Here is a 19,903-nt window from a genome sequence, read left to right on the forward strand (position 1 = left end):
CCGCCGTTGCCTTCAGCGGTGTCGGGATGCGAGGCGATGTTCAGCTCAGACATTGTGACCTTCAGGGCCTCACATCCACCCTGGATCTGTAACTGGAAGCTCAACATAAACATCCTTTGCCCCGGGCCACGTGACTATGGTTGAACCTGTGAAAGCTTTCTTTGTTCCAGCTGCAGAGAAACGACTCGGCCATGCGATCTGTAAAAAAGCTCAGATTAAGCCTCTGAGTTCAAACACTTCCAGGACGTTTCCTGTGGTGACGACTGTCGCGCCGTCCTGCAGCTGAAGGTTCAGTTTTTGGTGATCTGCTGGTGTTTGGAAGAAACGTCTCCAGGTTACAAACCCGTTTGTCAGACGAGTGAAAACATTCATACGTTCATTAAACCTTCGCCTTTCGTGTCTTTGCATATATGAGATCCTTCCCGTCTGTCTAGTGCTTCTTGTTGATTCGTCTGGACCTCCTCAGACCACGCCTCCTGCGGCTCTGAGTGGACATCCAGGACCGCAGGAAATACTTGTCGGGGCTCCTTCTACGGTTCTGGTTCTCGCGGTCGAACTGTCTCTGCAGCTTCAGGGCGAGCGCTCGATCCTGCCGCTCCTGCTGAATCTGGCAGATGTACCGTTCGTCCAGCGCTTCCTGGTTGACGGGCCGGCCCCTCTTCAGATCCAAGTCGCGGCTCGAGTCCAGATGTTTGGTCTTCTGCTTCCTCTTCTTGCCCCTCCGTGAGGTAGTCTGGTTGTGGATGCTACTGTCGGACTCCTTCCTGGGACTCTGAGAGTCCTTTGGCACTAACTTACAGGACTGCACCCCAGAGTTCTTGGTGTAGGGCGAGAACGACTGTTTCCGACTGAACAGCGCCCCCGTGCTGCAGGACTCAGGAGTGCCGGCCGGCGGCTCAAAGCCTCCCTTGAAGGTCGACTCGCTGCTGTAGCGGACCGCGGGGACGCGGATCTTCACCGACTGCTTCTGGAAGCTGTCCGTGTCGCCGGCTGGAGAGTCGAACAGCAGCCTCCTCTTGTTTGCTGACGTCACTGCGTCTCCTGCCGGGGACTGGCGCGTCTTTGCACCCTCGCCACCCATGCCGAGCTTGTTATGGTTTACCTCGGAGACGGGGCTCGTCAGCGTGGCCTTGGAGTTCACCTTGAGGCTCTGGCGGTCCAGCTCGATCTGCCTCCACTTCTGCAGGACGGCAGGGCTGGCCTCGTAGCTGGTGGCCTTCTGCAGACCGCGGGTCAGGTTCCGGGGCGTGGACTTCACGATGGTGGGCTCCATCAGGCGGCCGTCCGGGAGGCGCTTGGGTGGCGTGCATGGCGAGCAGACGATGGGCTTGAAGTGGTTGAGCTCCTCGGAGATGCTGTCGTTGCTCTCGGGGCTGATGGAGCGCTCCGGGCGGGGAGGAGGCATGCACAGGAGAGCCGAGGAAGATGATGTCAGCACAGCTCGCCAGGTGAGCCTCCGATCGGGAGCGGTGATGGGGGCGGAGATAGAGCGGCTGTTCTCAGAGGAGAGGAGGATTCCTGCCGCATAGCTGTGGCTGATGCCAACCTGGCGGAGGACACAAGAACACAAGTCAGCAACCACACAGCTGTTTAACACAGGTGAAATATAAGAATAAACGCCATCACCAGGCCCCGTTTTATACACTTGTATGGATTTTTTCTGTAAAACCCGACACTTCCTTCTGATGGATGCTGTGCTGTTTCCATGCAGAGACTGGACTCTACACAGCTGGACCTGTGAGCATGTTTGAGTAGAAGGCGACTCCTTTAAGAGTTGTGATGTTTCACCAGGTATTTGAGCTGTAGTGGGGTGGTATCCACACGATGTGTCAGGCAGACAAGGAGGCAGAGGTTTGTCACTAATGCCTGCCTGATGGTGCAAGCTCACAGTGAAAGTTCAGGATGTGGACCCCAAAGCACTCTATAGACCAGGGGTGGGGAACTACAGGCCTCGAGGGCCGGTGTCCTGCAGGGTTTAGATCTCACCCTGGGTCAGCACACCTGAATCACATGATTAGTTCATTACCAGGCCTCTGGAGAACTACAGGACATGTTGAGGAGGTCCTTTAACCATTTGAGTCAGCTGTGATGAACCAAGGACACATCTAAAACCTGCAGGACACCGGCCCTCGAGGCCTGGAGTTTGACACCCCTGCTATAGAGCCTTTTCCATTAATACCTGTTTGAATCGACTGGTTTTCCATTACAGACCAGTGCATTGTCATCAGGGCAATTTGTCTGCGCGTCTCACAACGTAATAGACCCTGTGCATGAGAAAATGCTAACTTCCTGTTTTAAGACCGGATGTGGGGTTTAGAGCTGCCACAAACGGTTATTTTGATAGTCGACTAGTCACCGATTATTTTTGCGATTAGTCGACTAATCAGATCATCATCCATTGGACGTACAGAGTACAGCTTATTGCACCAGCAGCATCTGCTCTTATATAACTATCATTAGCTTACAGCTTTAAGTGTTTAAGGTCTGTGCTAACTAAAAATAAAGACAAGATGATAGTTTATTAAATTTTAATGAAATCTGCAGATTGTTTCGGTGAAGTTTAATAAACTCCTTGCTATCTAAAATATAACAGGACACCGGAGTATATTCTCGAGCATCTCACACTTCTGATGATCAGCTGTCTGCTTGACGTTTATTCAGCTGTGTAAAAACTATAACTTTAATCTCAGCCAAACCGATTTACTCAGGAACAAATAAAATACTAAAAAAGCCAAACAATAACATTAAGTTATCTAAGTGACTTATATATCATGTTTAACCTGAGTAGCGAAAGACGGCGGTGGGTTTGAAAAGGATTAGCCGGGAGTCCGGTGTTCTCACGGCTCTACTGAGCCTAGCCCCCGGCTAGCTATCGAGCTAGTGGGTAACAGACGTCTCCGAAAACGTCGGAGCGCTTTTGAAAATATGCGGTGTCTTGATAAACTGAGCAGATATTTGAGGTTTACACAGCTACATTCTCGCCTGAAAATATGTTATTTTGTGACCCAGAAAGAATAATAAGAGTAATATTAAAACTAACTAGCTGCCGCCATTGTTGGAAGCTGCGCTATGAATTCTGGGACACAGCTTCTTCTTCTTCGGGGTTTAACGGCAGCTGGCATCGTTGTACATGCAGTGCTGCCATCTTCTGTTTCAGTCCGTTATTACACTCTTAAATCCTGCTACTTATTCCTGCGTCTTTTGGGATCTTACAAAGCTTCAAACGACGCGTCGACTATTAAATCAGTCGTCGACGATTTTGATGGTCGATGTAATCGTGACTAGTCGACTAATCGTGGCAGCCCTAGTGGGGTTGTACGTTTCCGGTAGCTTTATTTTGCGGTCAATCGCTACTGCGAAGGTGGACTCAAAAATCATGTCCAAAACACGAAAACGGAAAGATGGCGTTAAGTTACAAAGAGCAGAGGTGGGAACACTCACCACTGCTGTGTCATAAAAAAAAAAAATCAGATGATCAGTTTTGACGTTTGAAGCGTGCAGATCGATTGGTTGTTTACGTCACTCAACACAAGCAGAACTGCATCACTGCAGCAGAAGCACATTTCTGTATACAGACAGTTCTTATGATTTAAACAGGCAAATGTTCAGCACTCAAACTGCAGGTGAACAACAGTCAAAGCCAGATGTTTCCCCGTTATGTCCATACCAGTACACACCCACACAGCATGTCAACAAACTATGAAAAAAAAGCCACAAAAAAAATAAATGAATGATTGCTGGTAAGGGTTTCTATACGTTAGTATTCACGAAGGGTATGTTGTGACTTGCCTTCAAAATTACAGCGGTCCCTCGCTATAACTCCCTAACTCGCTATAACGCGGTTCACCTTTCGCAGATTTTTTGTGTGCAATTTTGCATGCTTTTTTATTTTTACAGCACATTGCGTTCGGCTGCAGACCATTGTTGATCTCCTCCGTGCCGTCTCTCCTGTACAGTACAGAATCGCTACATCGATCGCTGATTCATTGATTCATTAATGATTGATTGATGTTGGATTCTCTCTCAGCTGCTCTATTCTCATGTTCTGGACCCGAAAACCTATAATACTGGAATTATTTTTCTACGAAGGTTTGAACTTTGAGAGTTTAAGCAAGAGAGAAAAGTGTGAAAATGTTCCTGCCTGTCTGAGAAAAGTGTATAAAGTGTAGTGAGGGGCTTAAAACATCTCAAATAATTGTAAAAAATAAAGCTGGGCACTTCACGGATTTCACCTGTTGCTGGTTATTTTTAGAACACCGGCGATAAACGAGGGGCCGCTGTATACAAACACTCAAAATAAAACATTTGAATCCTTTCTCTCTTTTGCTTTGAGGCGTGGGGGAAATATCGACACGTCGACGAACATCATCTACAGATATATTCAGTAAATTCCCACGACATCTTGAGAAATGTAAATCGCCGCTTGATTCATCCATTTGGTTGACTTGTTTTGGAAAACCCGACCGTAAACAAGACGTGAATATCACACCGGAAACGAGGCGCCCTACAGGAGTTTCCCCACCGGAAGTAGCACACGGTGCACAGAGTCTATTGACATGTGACACGAACACTAAGACAAAGGTGCACGTCGAAGCAAATATATGCCTGCAGCTCACTCTGTGGCTTTTCGTCACACTCGGGGAACGCAGCGTTGTTTTTGTAGCCATCTCCTTTGATGTAGCGTTTCAAAAATGGCGGTTTTGATTTTACTGAACGAGAAGCTCTCACGACTCATCCAGTGACGCTACTGACCAGCCAATCATGTAGTCTGATGAAGTCACATTTTATTACCTGCTCGGACCGCTTGGAACCCGACCAGGTACTATGACCTAAAGGTAACCCTGAAAACTGGGGCTAATCGTGCCGAGCAGGTTCTAATGGCAGAGGGGCTTAACGATCCTTCTCCCCACAGACTGAACCTGGATGGCTCCTGAAGCATACAGTAATCTGATTACACTCTCTAACACAGCCTGATAAAACACTATTTCTTCTGAAGTTCCCACAGACGGGAGTCTTGATCACATGACATGACTGTCTCACGTACCCGGTCCATCACGGCTGCCGGCTGGGTGACAAGTTTCATCTTTCCTCCTCCATCCTCCACAGGATCAGTGCAGCTCCTGCTCCTCTGACAACTCCTAAAGAATAAACACAGAGGTCAGAGGTCACACCCCTGTAGTCTGTGGTACGTTCACTGTCTGCAAAAGGAATAGGACAGGGTGGTTGTGCTCACCCAGCGGATGAGTTTTTGGTTTTCCTGATAAAGGCTGAGATGTTTCGGATCCTCCTGCTGATCGGCTCCTCGTTCTCGGAGTCAGACAGGACGCCCTGAGGAGGGACAACAGCTAGTTAAGACAGCTGCTGCAGGATGAAAACATTCAGCCTGTCATCACTCACCGGATCTTCATCACGACGGACTGACTCGTCTTTACAGTTCAGAGAGCTCCTCCTCTTCACCTCCTCTCTGTCGTCACACAGCAGCAGCTGAAACACGGAGGGGTTAAAGTTTATTTCAAGGGCTAAAACACAAAGATTCTCCTGTCTCCACGAGACGACGCAGCATCTACGAGGGTATATCGAGACTCACAGTGGAAACTTTGAGAGAGAGGTGACTGCTTAGAGAGAAAACTTAATGTAAACTTAATGTAAACTCAAATTAAAGCCAAAGTTCTCAAGTTTGATATCGGCAGCCTGCAGAGCTCTGCTTTTCTTCCTCAGCAATAAAACACTCAGCAGGCTCGGTCGGCTGTGACGAGCTTAACCACTCACAGGTGATCACAGGTTTACCTGCAGCTCTCTGACTCACCTTGTGTTTCCCGCTCGGGCCTGAAGGAGCGTCGGCAGACTTCGGGATGAGCACCGGAGAGACGAAGAACTCTAAAGGAACACAGCCAAAGAGAAAACAGTCAAAGAAGCCACGCCCCTAATAATTTAAAGGCTTAATACAATTTAAACAGGTGACTTTGACTACTAAAATTCTACTGTTCACTTCCTGTCTTAAAACTTTGTAATAACGAGCTCGGTGCACGTGCAGTAAACCTGTGAGCTCACAGCTCGGGCACGGTTTGCTCCACTCTTGGCTATCTGTGATGTCAGAGAGACACGACAGAAGCCCAGCATCAGACAAACAGGGATTATTGTGAACTGTGAATCACACAAAGCTGCTCAGATACAGCCTAAAAGGAAAAATGCTAAAGGTGTCAGTATTGGGTCAATGAATAAAACATAAAACATGATCACCATCAGCACCTTCTGACTTCATCCAACACACATAAAGCCACTGAGTCTCACCCGAGCTTTCTTATGTAAGAACTGCTGTTCACAGTGGTCAGTGCAAGTCAAAGAGTACTTACAGTATTTATGGTTCTCCTGCTGTGTCCTGCTCTAAGTACTAGTAATAACCCCCTTGGGCTTTTCCAGCCAGTCACTGCTAACAGAGTCCACGCAGTAATACCTCCAGTACTACTAGTACTGCAGTAACTCAACTCCTCCTCCAGCTGTACATGTCTGGACACATTCCCCATCTGCAGACCTGAGCAGTGCCACATGACATGTGACCCTGCTGCCTATACCTGTGATCAGGTGAGGTCACTGTGAGCAGTCACGTGTCCTCTGAGGGCTGTTTCCATGGTTTTCTCATTGATTTGTGTCCACACGTTGACCTGTGATTGAGCCTGTAGCTCCATACAAAACTCCATAAAGAAAAGCGGGGATTTTTACGCCTGCAGCTACCACACTTCATAAATGTTTTTCACATAAAACTAACCTTTAACATTCTTAAAACCGCGCGCTGCTCACGTTAAACTTTATTAAAGTTGATTTCATTTAAATTCCCGCTGTTTTCTGCCGTTAAACAAACACCCTGCAGCGGTGTGATACAGCGATATCTGCACGGGCGATTCCCCGAGAAGCTCACCGACCTCTCCGGCTGTCGCAGTCCCTCCCGCCCGGCCTACTGCTGCTACTCTCGTGGTCGCTCCTCCCGCGGAGCCGCTCCTCGCTGCCGGAGTGTCTGGGGGCTAGGCAGAGCGGACAGGCCAGGTGTCTGCCGGCCGGGCTGCCTCCGGTCTCCGCGCACGCCATGCACTTCTTGGATTCGTACTCGGGTGGGCTGGACCCGGACCGGCACCGAGCTGCGAGCCCGGCCCGGGACGTGCCGGCGGCCGTGGCGCTGGCCGGTCTCCCAGGCCATTCGGCAGACCCTGCGGTCGCCATCTTCCCTGGTGAGTCTTCTCTCTCCGGTCCGCTCTCAAAACAAACCCCGCCCTGCCGCCGCCGAAACAGCGCGAGCGCAGAGGAGTGGACGCGCGTGCAGCCCGCCAACCGGAGCCGCTGAATCACAGCGGCGCGAGCCTCCTCTGACGTCAGGTGTCGACTTCAAAATAAAACTAAGTCGTTGCATTTTATTGTGCATTTCCAAATTTAGAAAATAAAAAATAACTTGATGGTAGTCTGTAAAAAAAACAAACATGTAAAATATGTAGCAAAATGTGCTTTGAAAATCAAAGCTGCTAAATATGTCTCTTTCTGTTGGGGCTGAGTTTGTGATTTTTAGTGTGTGGTTTAACAGCATTATTTTTCAATAAACATAAATTGCAAGACAAAGAAATCGCTACTTAGAAAGTAAACATTGGCAAAATAAAGACGGAGGGATGAGAAGTAATAAAATTAAAAACAAGACGGCCAACATATTGTAATTTACCTGTTGTGAATTTATTTTCTCATGAAAGAGAGCAGATCTTTGGCAATTTAGATTTTGTTGCCTTAATATGAATCTAATTCTTCAACTCAAGAAATGATATTTATTAATTTGACAAAACTGCGAGATTAAAAAATAAATCGATAATAATTCAGTTTTATTATGAAAGACTTTAGGTTCCGGTTAATGGCAAGACGGCGCTGTACAACCGGAAGACGTCATCAGTCTCACAGCTGTAGAAGAAGAGCGGGTCGTGGTAGAGGAGCGTACAGAAGTTAGACAGGTGATGGTTTTGATAAAGTATTTTGATAAATTAATAAACTAACGAAATAATCACGTAGAGACACGGCGGAGGGATTTGCTTCCCATTCAGAGATGTACTGCGGTTTGCTTTGACCGTGTCACTGAGGTCAGAGCGCTCAGTGCCCGCGAGCAGAAGCTCCACCTCGATTTTATTTTTAGTTTTCTGCTTTGTGAGTTTATAATGTGTGAATTGAAGCAGCCGATTTGTCTGTGAGTAGCTCAGGTTTGTGTCGTTTGGATTATGTTCGGAGAAATGTCCCAGGATCTCTGCTGAACTAAGGGAATCTAAAAACTGCGATATTCTAGGGCAGCTTGTGAACTCTCGGTTCAGGTCCTGGGAACATGAGCATGCATGTACATGTGCTGTGACACTAAAGCTAATGTGCTGCTGGTTTCAGATAACCAGATGGAGGATCTTTGCTCCTGACGGAACCCATCCACTGTATAAGTCACAGCAGACACCTGTGTCACCATCCACCTGTCAATCAAAGTGGCCACGCCCCTAGTCATGCAGCCTTTAAGGCTGGATACATTTTAAACAGGTTACAAGTAACAAAACTAAACATTTGTGCAACTAACAGTCTGGATTGGTCTGGTGTCAGTCCCAGATGCGGGGCAGCCAGCCGCTGGTGGAGGTGGTCCGCCTGGGCCTGGTCTCCTATCAGGAGGCTCTGCGACTGCAGCAGGTCTACGTGAACCGGCACCGGTCCGGCCCTGCTCACGCTCTGCTGCTGTGTGAGCACCCGCCGGTCTACACCACCGGGATCCGCCACAAACCCTACCCCGAGCCCCTGCTGGACCAACTGCGCCTGCAGGGGGCCGATGTGGCCCGGGCGAACAGGGGAGGACTCATCACCTTCCACGGGCCGGGACAACTGGTCTGCTACCCAGTCTTGAACCTGTGCAGCTTCAATAAGGTCTGAGCTGACGTGGGAATGAGATTGGTGTGTTTTTATCAGAGCCGAACTTATTTTAATGTTTTCTGTTCTCTCAGAGCGTGCGGTGGTACGTCGATCAGCTGGAGCAGACCGTCATCGCACTCTGCAGCAGGTTCGCCATCCGAGCTACGACGTCCCCTCACACGGGAGTTTGGGTCGGAGACAATAAGATCTGCGCCATTGGTACGACTGCGTCGCTCTGAGCCTGAATCACCAACCATGTGTTCACTGACTGTGTGGCTGCTTTTTAAAACCAATAATTACCAATAATCAGACACGAGCAGCTGATTAATCCAGGCTACAGGTGGAGTTCACCAAGTTTATTGGCATCAGCAGCAGTCACCTAGAGCTGGGCGATAGAACGATAACAATATGTATCGCGATATAACTTTTACTCGATAGAGAAATTAAGCTATCGCGATAGACCTCGCCGCTCTTGTCCTCAAAAAAAAAAAAAAAAAAGGTCAGCCAATCCAAATTAAGTAGCGCAGAGCCGAACCAATCACAGCCGCAGCGTCACGTCCGCGTGACTTGTTATGTACAGCACAAGTGCCAAGCCGCACGTGTGTTTGTTTGGGAAGCAGCCAGCGGGTAATGGAGGAAATGAGTGTGCCGACTAGAAAAATCAACCGAGCGTGACCGAAGAGAAAACAGATGACGGTTCCAACGCCGGAGAGATTGTCGAACGGAAGAGCCATAGAAGTTCCGTAGTGTGAAGGTATTTCGGCTATTTCAAGTCTGACAATAAACAGAGTAGCGTGCACTGTAAATTGTGCCGAAAGCAAGTCTGGAAATACAATAAACTGGTGCATGCGTCACACTGTGCGCCACGTTATTGTTTCGGTGAAATGAATTTCTACAATACTGTTAATTCTACTCTCTGCAGTGTTTAAATGCTTACATATACACACAGTTACTGTCCCTCCACACATACGACTCGGTTCTGCTTCTATGCCCCAGCTTTGTTTACTTTTTCCCACCGAGGCTTCTAGACTTCTGATTGGCCAACATTTCTGCACGGTTAGGAATCTAGCGCCACCTGCTGCTTTGGCATGTTCATAGCAGCGTTTTCCTTCATTTCTGCCTTTATGTGTGGACGGGATTATTTTTTAAAATGAAAACGGAAAATCTCCGTTTTCAAAAATACCCGTGTACGTGTGGACGTAGCCTCAGTCTCTGACTGGAAGCGCTAATTCGTCATTCGGCTTTTGTCAGACTAAAGTAACTGTTAAAACTGTTTGAAAAGCTCAGCTATACAACAAGGAGAGATTGAGAATTTCCTTTTAGTTCTCAGTTTATTTGATATTGACAAAAGTTAGTCAGTTTTGTCTGTTCTTCTGTAAAACAAACTAAGATTTATTTTTAGAATTAATATTTTGTTTCTAAGTGGAATTGACAGTTTAGTCTGTTTCGTTTGTTCTATTTTGAAACTTAAACGCTTTAGCGGCTGCCTTTTGTGTAGTTTGCAATATTTGCCTTTATTTATCTGAAAAAGTCTCATGTTCCTTAAGTACATCTACCCTGTTGAACTTATTATGGGAAATAAATATTTAAATAAAAACAAGCTGCTGATTATTTCACATTTTACTTGTGAGCAACGGCACATTTAAATCTTACAAATATAGTTATTTGGCTGATATCGTGATAGATATCGTTATCGCCTGAAATGAAAAAAACATATCGTGATATGAAAAAATCTCATATCGCCCAGCTCTACAGTCACCTCAGGATGCTTTATTTATACTGCGAGGTATAGACCTACAGTCACACAGCACTGACGCTTTGGATCAGGGTCCAGTTTGATCTCAGCTGGGCCAGAACCAGGACTGTCATAGAGCTGAAACCATAAAGTCCAGTAAAAACTCATTTTAAGCCCCAGTTACAGAAGGGTGGATAAACATTCTGTAGGAAGATTGATCCTTGGCCTCTTCCTGTTGTTGTCATAATGGTGTCAAACCAACGCTGCCGGTCTTCCTTCTCTTCTTCGCACGCTGATGTGAAGAACAGAAGAGACGTGACGTGTCTGAAATAAGCGAGTCGCAGGTCCTTCAGTCTGATGAAATCCATTTCCGGCACCACTATTCAAAAGCACTGATTCTGTCCTGTTTTCTTACTTCCTCGTCTTTAAGTGACGATGGACAAAGTCACACTGCCTTCTTTTCATTGGCACACAAATGTCCAGACGCACTGAGTCCTTTCTCTTAGCCACAAGTGTGGTTTATGGTTAAGTTATTGTGTCATTAGGAGAGCGGACCTTACACGTGACGGGAAAAAGATCGAGACAAGAATGAAACCACCACCGTGAAAAATCCTCAGTTTAAAAATTTTCAGTTCAATTCAATTTTATTTACAAAGCGCCATCTGCTGGCCGTTAGGGGTCGCAGCAGGTGGCCGACCACCCATCTCTGCAGGTGCTGTTCACCTGTTAAAGGCTGTCAGCGAGCGTGAGGGTGAGGTCATGTGACCTAAAGGCCGCTCGCATAGACGGAACAGTTTTACTGGCTGGACTCAGGTGTGGTATAACAGTGCGCCGGCCCACGGAGGTAAAGAGGTGAAACATGCTCTTCATATCTGTTGGTCAGGTGTGAGGTTGGTAACATGTTTATGTCAGTGTGTGCGTGTTTCATTTGATCGCTACCATATTCAGCAGGGCTCCAACGCAGCTGCTTGCTCTTCCTTGCTCTTCAGCACGTCCTGTGTAAGAATTGCCTGAATGACGGCTGTCGTGTTTTCAGGAATACACTGTGGCCGCTACATCACGTCTCACGGTCTGGCGCTGAACTGCTGCACCGACCTGTCGTGGTTCGACCACATCGTTCCGTGTGGGATCGAAGGGAAAGGCGTGACGTCGCTGAGCGCCGAGCTGCGGAGACACGCTAGCGTGGAGGAGGTCGTCCCTCACCTGCTGCACGCCTTCACGCAGCAGTTCAACTGTCAGTTGACTGAGGCAGCGCAGGACGGCGGCGAGTCACCGACGCCTGTGACATCAGCAGGAACCTCAGCACTCACTAACCTGAAGGATAACTGAGCACACACTTTCTGATATGCACGTGCTGAGCAGTTTTGGTATCATCATCATCAGTGCCTGACCTGTAACTGACGGAGAGCGTGTGGGCGGAGCTTCTCAGAGCTCTTTTCTGGTCTTGGTGTTGATATTTTCAATATTAGGCTCACAGGGTGACAGGCGAACACCCTGAACACTCACTGCAGTGCCCTCAGTTTACACTGCAATAAAAAACGGAGTTTTCATTTATTAAATTTTCCTTCCAGTGACTGGCAGAGCCCCTCCCCACTGAAACAAAGGTTTGAGCTGGACCAGGTGTGCTGCTCTGGTCTGGATCAAAGCTCGCTTTGACTTCTTTGATCTAACAGCTGTTTTTATAATGCTGGATGAAGGAGGTCTGTTCACATTCATCTGTGTTTATTTAATGACTTCACAGCTCATTTGCATATTCACACATGAATACACAAAAAGGTGTCAGAGTGTCTCCAGCAGGGGCGGAGCGTGGGGGAGGCTTACTGGGCTTAAGCCCGGGTCTTTTTGTCAGAAGCCCGGGGTCTTTTGGAGTGTAATTTTTTCATAGTTAGATGCCTGGCTGACAACTGTATAAAACAAAAAGTACACACAATATTCGAAGCACATAGTGCACACTGTGGGAATTTACGACTGTGCGTGAATCCCCCCTGATATTGGTATGATCCGAGCTCAGGCACTAAGCGACTGAGCGAGGGGGCGGGGCAGCTGCTGCCTGTGAGTGCGCTGTTGGAGAAACGGAGCCAGCTTAAGTTTGAGCAGGTACCAAAGCAAATCATTCGTACTGTACAAATAATGTAAATATGACGGTGAATCACGAAAGATTGATATCAAACTGATCACTAGACTAATATTACGTTACTCGCTCTTCAAGTGAATCAACAAATGGCGAAATGAAAAGCCGAACAAATGCTATTTTTATTAATGCTGTTTCTTTAGAGAGTCTCAGCTTACGTGTGTTTATTTCATATTTTCAGGTCTTACCCTCCCCGACGAAATCGGATTCAAATTCAAATTCAAATTTTATTTGTCACGTACACAGTCATACACAGTACGATATGTAGTGAAATGCTTGGACAACTGCTCGTGACCTAAAGAGAACAAAAAAGGAAAAGGCTATGAATAAGATAGGAAATAAATATGAAAAATTAAAAAGGGTAAATTTAACTAGGAAGGAATAAAATATAAATTAAGGTTAAAAATGAAATAACTGTACAACACAAATTAGAATGAAGGGTAAATTTAACTGGGAAGAATAAGATAAAATATATAAATTAAAGTTGAAAATAAAATAACTGTACAACAAAATACACAATATAGAACTATATAAGAATGTATGAAGAAATCTAAATATAAATAAATATATACACAATAACAGCAGCTGTACAAGTATTAACCGGAAATGAAGAATATAGTGACCAGTGTTGTGCAAAACCAAAGTCCAGAAAGTCCAGTGTGTGTGTAAGAACTGTATGTGTGGGTCAGTACTGTGTGGTGGTGTGATTGAGAGACCGTATCGCCTGCGGGAAGAAGCTCCTCCTCAGTCTCTCTGTGTTGGTCTTCAGGGAGCGGAATCGCTTTCCTGACCTCAACAGAGAGAACAGTCTGTTGTTGGGATGGCTGAGGTCCTTCACCATCTTCCTGGCCTTGGTCCAGCACCGCCTGCTGTAGATTGAGTGCAGGTCAGGGAGCTCGGAGCGGATGGTGCGCTCAGCTGATCGCACAACCCTCTGTAGAGCTCGTCTGTCCTGCATGGTGCTGTTCCCGAACCAGGTTAAGATGTTTCCCGCCAGGATGCTCTCTATGGTGCACGAGTAAAAGTTCCTGAGCACCTTGGAGGGCAGTTGGAAGTCTCTCAAGCGTCTGAGGTGGTAGAGACGCTGTCGGGCCTTTTTCACCACGGTGTTGATGTGACAGGACCATGACAGGTCCTGCGTGATGTGAACTCCGAGGTATTTGAAGCTGTCCACTCTCTCCACTGGGCACTCGTTGATGACGGGGGTCTGGTAGTTCCTCTCCTGCTTAGTGCTGAAGTCCACTATCAGCTCCTTTGTCTTACTGACGTTTAGAAGGAGGTTGTTCCTCTGGCACCAGTTCTCCAGATTCCTAATCTCCTTCAGGTAGGCCGTCTCGTTGTTATCAGAGATCAGGCCCACCACGACGGTGTCGTCAGCAAACTTGATGATGGTGGTGGAGCTGGTAGTGGCCACACAGTCATATGTGTACAAAGAGTACAGCAGGGGGCTCAGAACACACCCCTGGGGGGCTCCAGTGCTGAGAGTGGTGGAGGCTGAGACATGTCCGCCCATCCTTACTGCCTGTGGTCTGCCAGTTAGGAAGTTGGAGATCCACTGACACATAGATGAGCTGAGTCCCAGATGCTCCAGCTTGGTGGTGAGTGTGGAGGGAATTATGGTGTTAAATGCAGAGCTGTAGTCTATGAAGAGCATTTTAACATAATTCCCCCTTCTAGTGTCCAAGTGAGTGAGTGATGTGTGGAGGAGATGAGAGATGGCATCGTCTGTGGAACGATTTGGACGGTAAGCGAACTGTAGTGGGTCCAGTGTGTCTGGTAGTGAAGAAATGAAATGATTCAAATGATTCAGTTATGTACTGAAATATAAGAATGGACATTAGAGGCTTCTTTCAAAGAAAAAACTCAGGTAAATGTTATTTTATATATTATGCTTTGTATGTTGTTCAGTATATCTATGCAAAACAAGAGGGGTTTCAGTACACAGCAGGATATTCACAGTTTAAACCAGATATTTACACTTTAGGGAGAAAACAAAACATTTTTACTGTACAACATCAATTTAGAGTCAACTTTTGTTTTAGATAAATATTGAAATATCTTTTGAATCAGTTAAATGTCAGAATAAAGAGAGACAGAGCTTCTATTTTTATCACTTTCATCAAATTTAGGAGTACATGTACACTAAGTTTATTGTAAATTAATAAGAAACTGCAGACGATTCCATTCTGAGCTGAAGAAGCTTCTGATTGGTTCGTAGAGTCCATGTGAGTAAACTGGTGGCACAGCTGTGGATGCATATAAGGCAAAACACAGAGTCTGTTTCTGTGACATGGGAACATCAAGACATGTCAACAAAACACCAGGAACAGAACTGTGGAGCTCCATAAGTGTGGCTCAGTTTGAATACAATTTGGTGCCATTTACAAGAAATACAGACAGTTTCTCTCTTTACTCTTAAAGTTAACAAATATGTTTTTATATTTATCTAAAAAATAAACATTTAGTCTGATTTGATGTTACAATTAAAAAAGTGTTTTTATCTGAAGAGTTTGTAAATATCTGTATAACTGTGTATTTGATGATTGTCAGCACAAAGAGGAAGAGAGGGAACAAGAGCAGGTGAGACTCACATGTTAGTCAAATGGTTGTTTACCAGAAGTATCAGCGTATCACAGGTCCTCATGTATCTCGTACCTCGTGTTTCTTTTTAGGTTTGTTATTTTTCAAATTCTATATTTATTAAGTTCTGCAGCTTGTTTGCACAACAAGGCTAAATAATTATATAAACTTTGGTAGAATTAAAAAAATAAGTGTAGTGCAGGTCTATGATGATTTTTAGTACTACTTTCATCTAGTTCTGATTCTGGTTCTGTCTTGGTTAAGTCCTCAGTAGTCCTGATTTTGGACTGTTGTAGTCCTGTTTTAATTCCGGATCAGTTCTGGGTCTGGTTGAATTGGGGTTTAGTCCCTGTGTCTTGATACAGCCCTGACTTTGTTCTGCCTCGCTGCTTAATTAAAAAACTAGTTTAAGGTGTCCTGCACATGTGATATAGATTTTTCCCTATACGAAGTCATTTTTTTTAACAAAACTCAAAACAGAGCCAATTAATCTTTCAGTCATTTCTAACCCCCCCCCAAAAAAAAAAAAAATCCCACATGCATACTACCCTTTAGGGCTAAGCCCCGGGTGTTTCAAATGTCTGGCTCCGCCTCTGGTCTCCAGTAAGGTGTCAGGCAGCCGTTACTGCTCACGGAGTCTCACTGATGGCCGAGGTGAGTATTTATAACGGGACAGGTCAGCTTTGCACGCCCCTGGCTTTTTTAATGTGCTCTATAAAATAAATAAAGATTGTTGTTGTTGTTGTTGCTTCACAGCTCAGAATAATCCTTAATCTGACAGTGGACGTCGGTCCAGCTTCTGTCTGAAACAAGCTGTTTTAGCTCATCCCCCTTTAAGAAACGTTTCTTCTGATTGGCTGTTCCTCACCGAGGTTTAACCTCTGGCTGCTCTTCTACGTCTGTGAAAGTACAAAATCTGACAAAAGTTTAGAGCAGCCAGAGCTTCACTGCTCATCATTAAATCCAGAATTGAATTCAAAATCCTGCTCCTCACATACAAGGTCTTAAATAATCAGGCCCCATCTTATCTTAATGACCCTGTAGTACCATATCACCCGATGCATTGAGTTTTTCCTTTCCAGTCACCTTTCTCACTCACTATGTATTAACAGACCTCTCTGCATTGAATCATATCTGTTATTAACCTCTGTCTCTCTTCCACAGCATGTCTTTATCCTGTCTTCCTTCTCTCACCCCAACAGTCACAGCAGATGGCCCCGCCCCTCCCTGAGCCTGGTTCTGCTGGAGGTTTCTTCCTGTTAAAAGGGAGTTTTTCCTTCCCACTGTCACCAAAGTGCTGCTCATAGGGGGTCATATGATTGTTTGCCTGTATTATTGTAGGGTCTTTACTGTATGTTATAAAGGACTCTGAGGTGACTGTTTGGTGCTATATGACTTAAGTTGAATGAAATTATTAGAAACTTTTGTCATGTTTAATATGAACATCCACCTCAGGAAAATGACGTGTAATGGGAAATTTAAAAAAAAGCAAACGTCCATTTTGCAAAACACTTTGCGTTCACATACAGTTTTCATTTCATTTAACAAATTGACTTTTGTACTGTTCAGGTTTCTAAAGTATGGTGCCTCATTTGGTAAAATTGGAAAGGAACTCTGTTGCACAGCACATCACCAGGACTGAACTGCCAGCCATGCAGGATCTTTATAGGCAGCGCTGCATGAGGAAGACGCAGCGGGTCCTCTCTGATCCCAGCCACCCCAGTCATAGACTTTTCACACTGCTGCCGTCCAGCAGGCAGTTCAGGAGCATTCAGACCCGCACTAGCAGACAGAGACAGTTTTCACCCAAAAGCCATCAGACTGCTGACATTCCACACTCACTACCATCACAGGACTCTGCACACTGTCACTTCAACAAATGCCACTTAAATGCTCATTGCACAACTTTTGCACAACCTGTAAATACCAACTTGTCTTAAATTCTCTAATATTTAATACTTTTTTCTCTCCTTTTCTCCTTTGCATTGTTATTATTATTAATCCTGTTAATTCCTGTTATTTTCTTCTTAATATAACTGCACACTCTTTGTATGCTCATGTAAAGCTGAGGAGCACAAGCCAAAGAATTTCATTATGGATAAATGTGGCTACACTGTTTATCTGAACATGACAATGAAACTTGAACTTGTTCTACAATTATTGCTCATAAAGCTGGCGTCAGGTGGGCAAAAATGTACCGGAAATTAATTTTTTACCTTGAATTTTAAACAGTTTTTCTACACCCCAGAGCATATTAATCATATCAGAGAATGCTGTGAAATATTTAAAGAACAACAAATGAAAACAAAGGTTTTGTTCTTTTGTGCCGCTTCATGTGAAGCTTTCATTTTATTAACTAGCCGGAAATGAGGAGCCCTGCCTCTGCCGGTCTCTGTGAACTTCCGTGTAACTTAAGTAAGAAAGAAAATGCTTCTGTCGGCCTCCAGCGGTGATCTGGCGTCATTGTCGCTAACGTTTGGCCTCGGTGTGGGAAATTATACACGACTCCGGAGAGAGCTCAGCCGCACCAGCCATAACAGGCAGGCGGTGTGTGTGAGAAGTCCGAGTCGGAGGCGCTAGCCGCCGGGGAGCCAATAGCCTCCAACAGCGGGCAGACAGATGGTCGTGTGGCTCTTTGAGCGTTAGCTGTCAGCATGGAGGACGACAACGGACTCGACGGAGACCTGAACGCCAACGTCAGGTGTCAGAGGACTGGCGACCCGAAGCTTGACAAGGCGGTGCAGCTCTGGTTAGCCTGGGACAGGGTGAGTCTGTGCCCGTTAGTCAGAAAGCCAAGCCGGGTGTAAGCAGGGAGCGCTGCACCAGACTTCGCTGACAAATCCGTCGATTAAAATATCACCACTTTTGGGCAGGGACATGTCACAGAAACATGTTTATGAGTTATGTTTGATAGATCATTGTAGTTGTGTGGAGAAATCGGCATACAAACTGATCCATGAAGCAGCGCTGTTTGCCATTAAACATAAACTTCATACAGCCTGAAGCCGGGAAGCCGGTGTTGCAGCAGGTCTGAACTATAACAGTCATTCTAAGACTTTAGGTTGAAACTGTGAGCCGAATGAGCTAGCCCCCAAAATCTAGTAAGACGTATTTCCTACTTGAATTGTTTTCCGAAACAATAAAGTAAAATGATCAGTTTTTAAAGGGGAGTTGTGGTGGCGGGAGGCGCGTCTGTCTCCGTGATGGAGATTACCTTTGTGGGTTACCAGAAGATTAACCGGCAGCGTGACTCAGCAGATTGAGTCAGAAAGGCCTTTCCGGTCAATAAACATTCATCCATGGGTGAATATTGAGCCTTTACTCGTCTTTATTCAGGAACCAGGTCACCGTGAGCTGCTGGATGATGCTCAGATCCAAACACATTTTAAAGCCAACATGTTTTACAACCATTTTAACTTTAAATGCAAATGAAAAATAAGCTTCGTGCCACCTCCTCATCCATACGTGGCCCCCAAACCAGCATGGTGGGACCAGAAGGTGACCCCAGGTGGCCAAGTCCATCCTTTTTGTACAGTTTTGGAAAAGCCAGCCATTTATGACATCTAGCAGGAAATTATTGTTGTAATGTGCACAGTGAGAAAAACCCGGGTGTGTGATGACGTCTGTGAAGGCTGCGCTGTAGCTTCAGCTCTGACACCACAACCATCCGTGTAGGTTCTTTACATGAAGCTGTTTGTTTCAGCTTTCTTTAATCTTAGACTCGTTGTTGTGGGTCAATCTTGTGTACGCGTCAGCAGCAAAATATACAATCAGAGGACCTGGGATCGATCCCTGAGGAACTCCATCTCCTGTGGTGAACAGTCAGACAAGTTTAGGTTTTGGATGCTGGCAGAGGATTTGGATCTGGGAATAGGTCACCATGGGTCACTGGTTCAGGCCGGTGTCGCAGAGTCCCGTCTGCAGAAGAAGGCAGAGCGAGGACGTGTCTAAAACACCGCACCTCGCTGGTTCATCCTGTTGCAGAACAAAGACGTGGTGCAACTTTGTGCAAGAACTACAACTGTTTGACTGTGAGCGAGACCTGCCTGCGCTCGTTATTGCTAATGTCTCGCGTCAGAAAGGTCAAAGGTTAATCCCAGCCACACCGTTTTATACTTGCTGTTTGAAGCTGTGGCCATGTTCAAGAAGAAACCCGGAGCTACGCTGCTTGGCAGGAGACCAGAGGAAGTCCACTGTGACAGTGTTTCAGACTGGACTGGGTTTGAACCCCCCCCCTCGCTCCCCAGTGTCGCCCTCCCAGTGTTCAGAGCTGTGTGGTCTGTAAAGGTCACGGCTGCCTTGAACTGCGCTTTAAATGTCAGCAGCCGGGAAAAGATTCCCACTCGCTGTTTGGACTCTATCTTTATCCTGTGTGCAGAGAAACATGAATGAGGTCCATCCTTCGGCCTCTCGGAGCATCGGCTGCACATCAGCCGATGCTCCGAGGCCCGTGAGCCTGCAGGGACTCCTTCACTCAGAGTGCGTCCTAATGAAGACAGGAAGTGAGCACCCCACCACGGAGTACAGCAAACATGCACCGGGCACCTTTTCTA

At 46.1% G+C, this 19,903-nt stretch overlaps 3 protein-coding genes across 4 annotated transcripts in view; 2 read left to right on the forward strand and 1 right to left on the reverse strand.

The window, feature by feature from the left end:
- Nucleotides 1–198: 198 nt before the first annotated feature.
- Nucleotides 199–7,230, reverse strand: rnf169 (ring finger protein 169). The gene is made up of 6 exons (XM_085370657.1): nucleotides 6,921–7,230; nucleotides 5,807–5,877; nucleotides 5,398–5,484; nucleotides 5,234–5,328; nucleotides 5,045–5,138; nucleotides 199–1,546 (listed from the first exon to the last, which is right to left on the reverse strand). The coding sequence occupies exons 1-6, from the start codon at nucleotides 7,213–7,215 to the stop codon at nucleotides 431–433; spliced, it is 1,758 nt and encodes a 585-aa protein (XP_085226783.1). The 5' UTR covers nucleotides 7,216–7,230; the 3' UTR covers nucleotides 199–430.
- A 699-nt stretch (nucleotides 7,231–7,929) lies between these two features.
- lipt2 (lipoyl(octanoyl) transferase 2) lies at nucleotides 7,930–12,225 on the forward strand. 2 transcript variants are annotated; one of them, XM_085371072.1, is made up of 4 exons: nucleotides 7,930–7,982; nucleotides 8,401–8,919; nucleotides 8,997–9,123; nucleotides 11,676–12,225. In XM_085371072.1, the coding sequence occupies exons 2-4, from the start codon at nucleotides 8,611–8,613 to the stop codon at nucleotides 11,966–11,968; spliced, it is 729 nt and encodes a 242-aa protein (XP_085227198.1). In that variant the 5' UTR covers nucleotides 7,930–7,982; nucleotides 8,401–8,610; the 3' UTR covers nucleotides 11,969–12,225. The 2 variants fall into 2 exon arrangements, with proteins under 2 accessions (XP_085227198.1, XP_085227199.1); XM_085371073.1 differs by having other exon boundaries at nucleotides 7,953–7,982; nucleotides 8,605–8,919.
- Nucleotides 12,226–17,832: 5,607 nt separating this feature from the next.
- Nucleotides 17,833–19,903, forward strand: part of pgm2l1 (phosphoglucomutase 2-like 1) — an 11,835-nt gene continuing 9,764 nt past the window's right edge. Inside the window, exon 1 of the mRNA XM_085370592.1 lies at nucleotides 17,833–18,115. Within this exon, the coding sequence (XP_085226718.1) occupies nucleotides 18,005–18,115 (111 nt within the window). The 5' untranslated portion in view covers nucleotides 17,833–18,004. The remainder of the gene's footprint in view (nucleotides 18,116–19,903) is intronic.

The sequence above is a fragment of the Diplotaxodon limnothrissa genome, linkage group LG14 (assembly GCF_057381915.1).
Source record: "Diplotaxodon limnothrissa isolate DT_005_m linkage group LG14, D_limnothrissa_male_GT1.1, whole genome shotgun sequence".
Lineage (NCBI taxonomy): Eukaryota > Metazoa > Chordata > Actinopteri > Cichliformes > Cichlidae > Diplotaxodon > Diplotaxodon limnothrissa.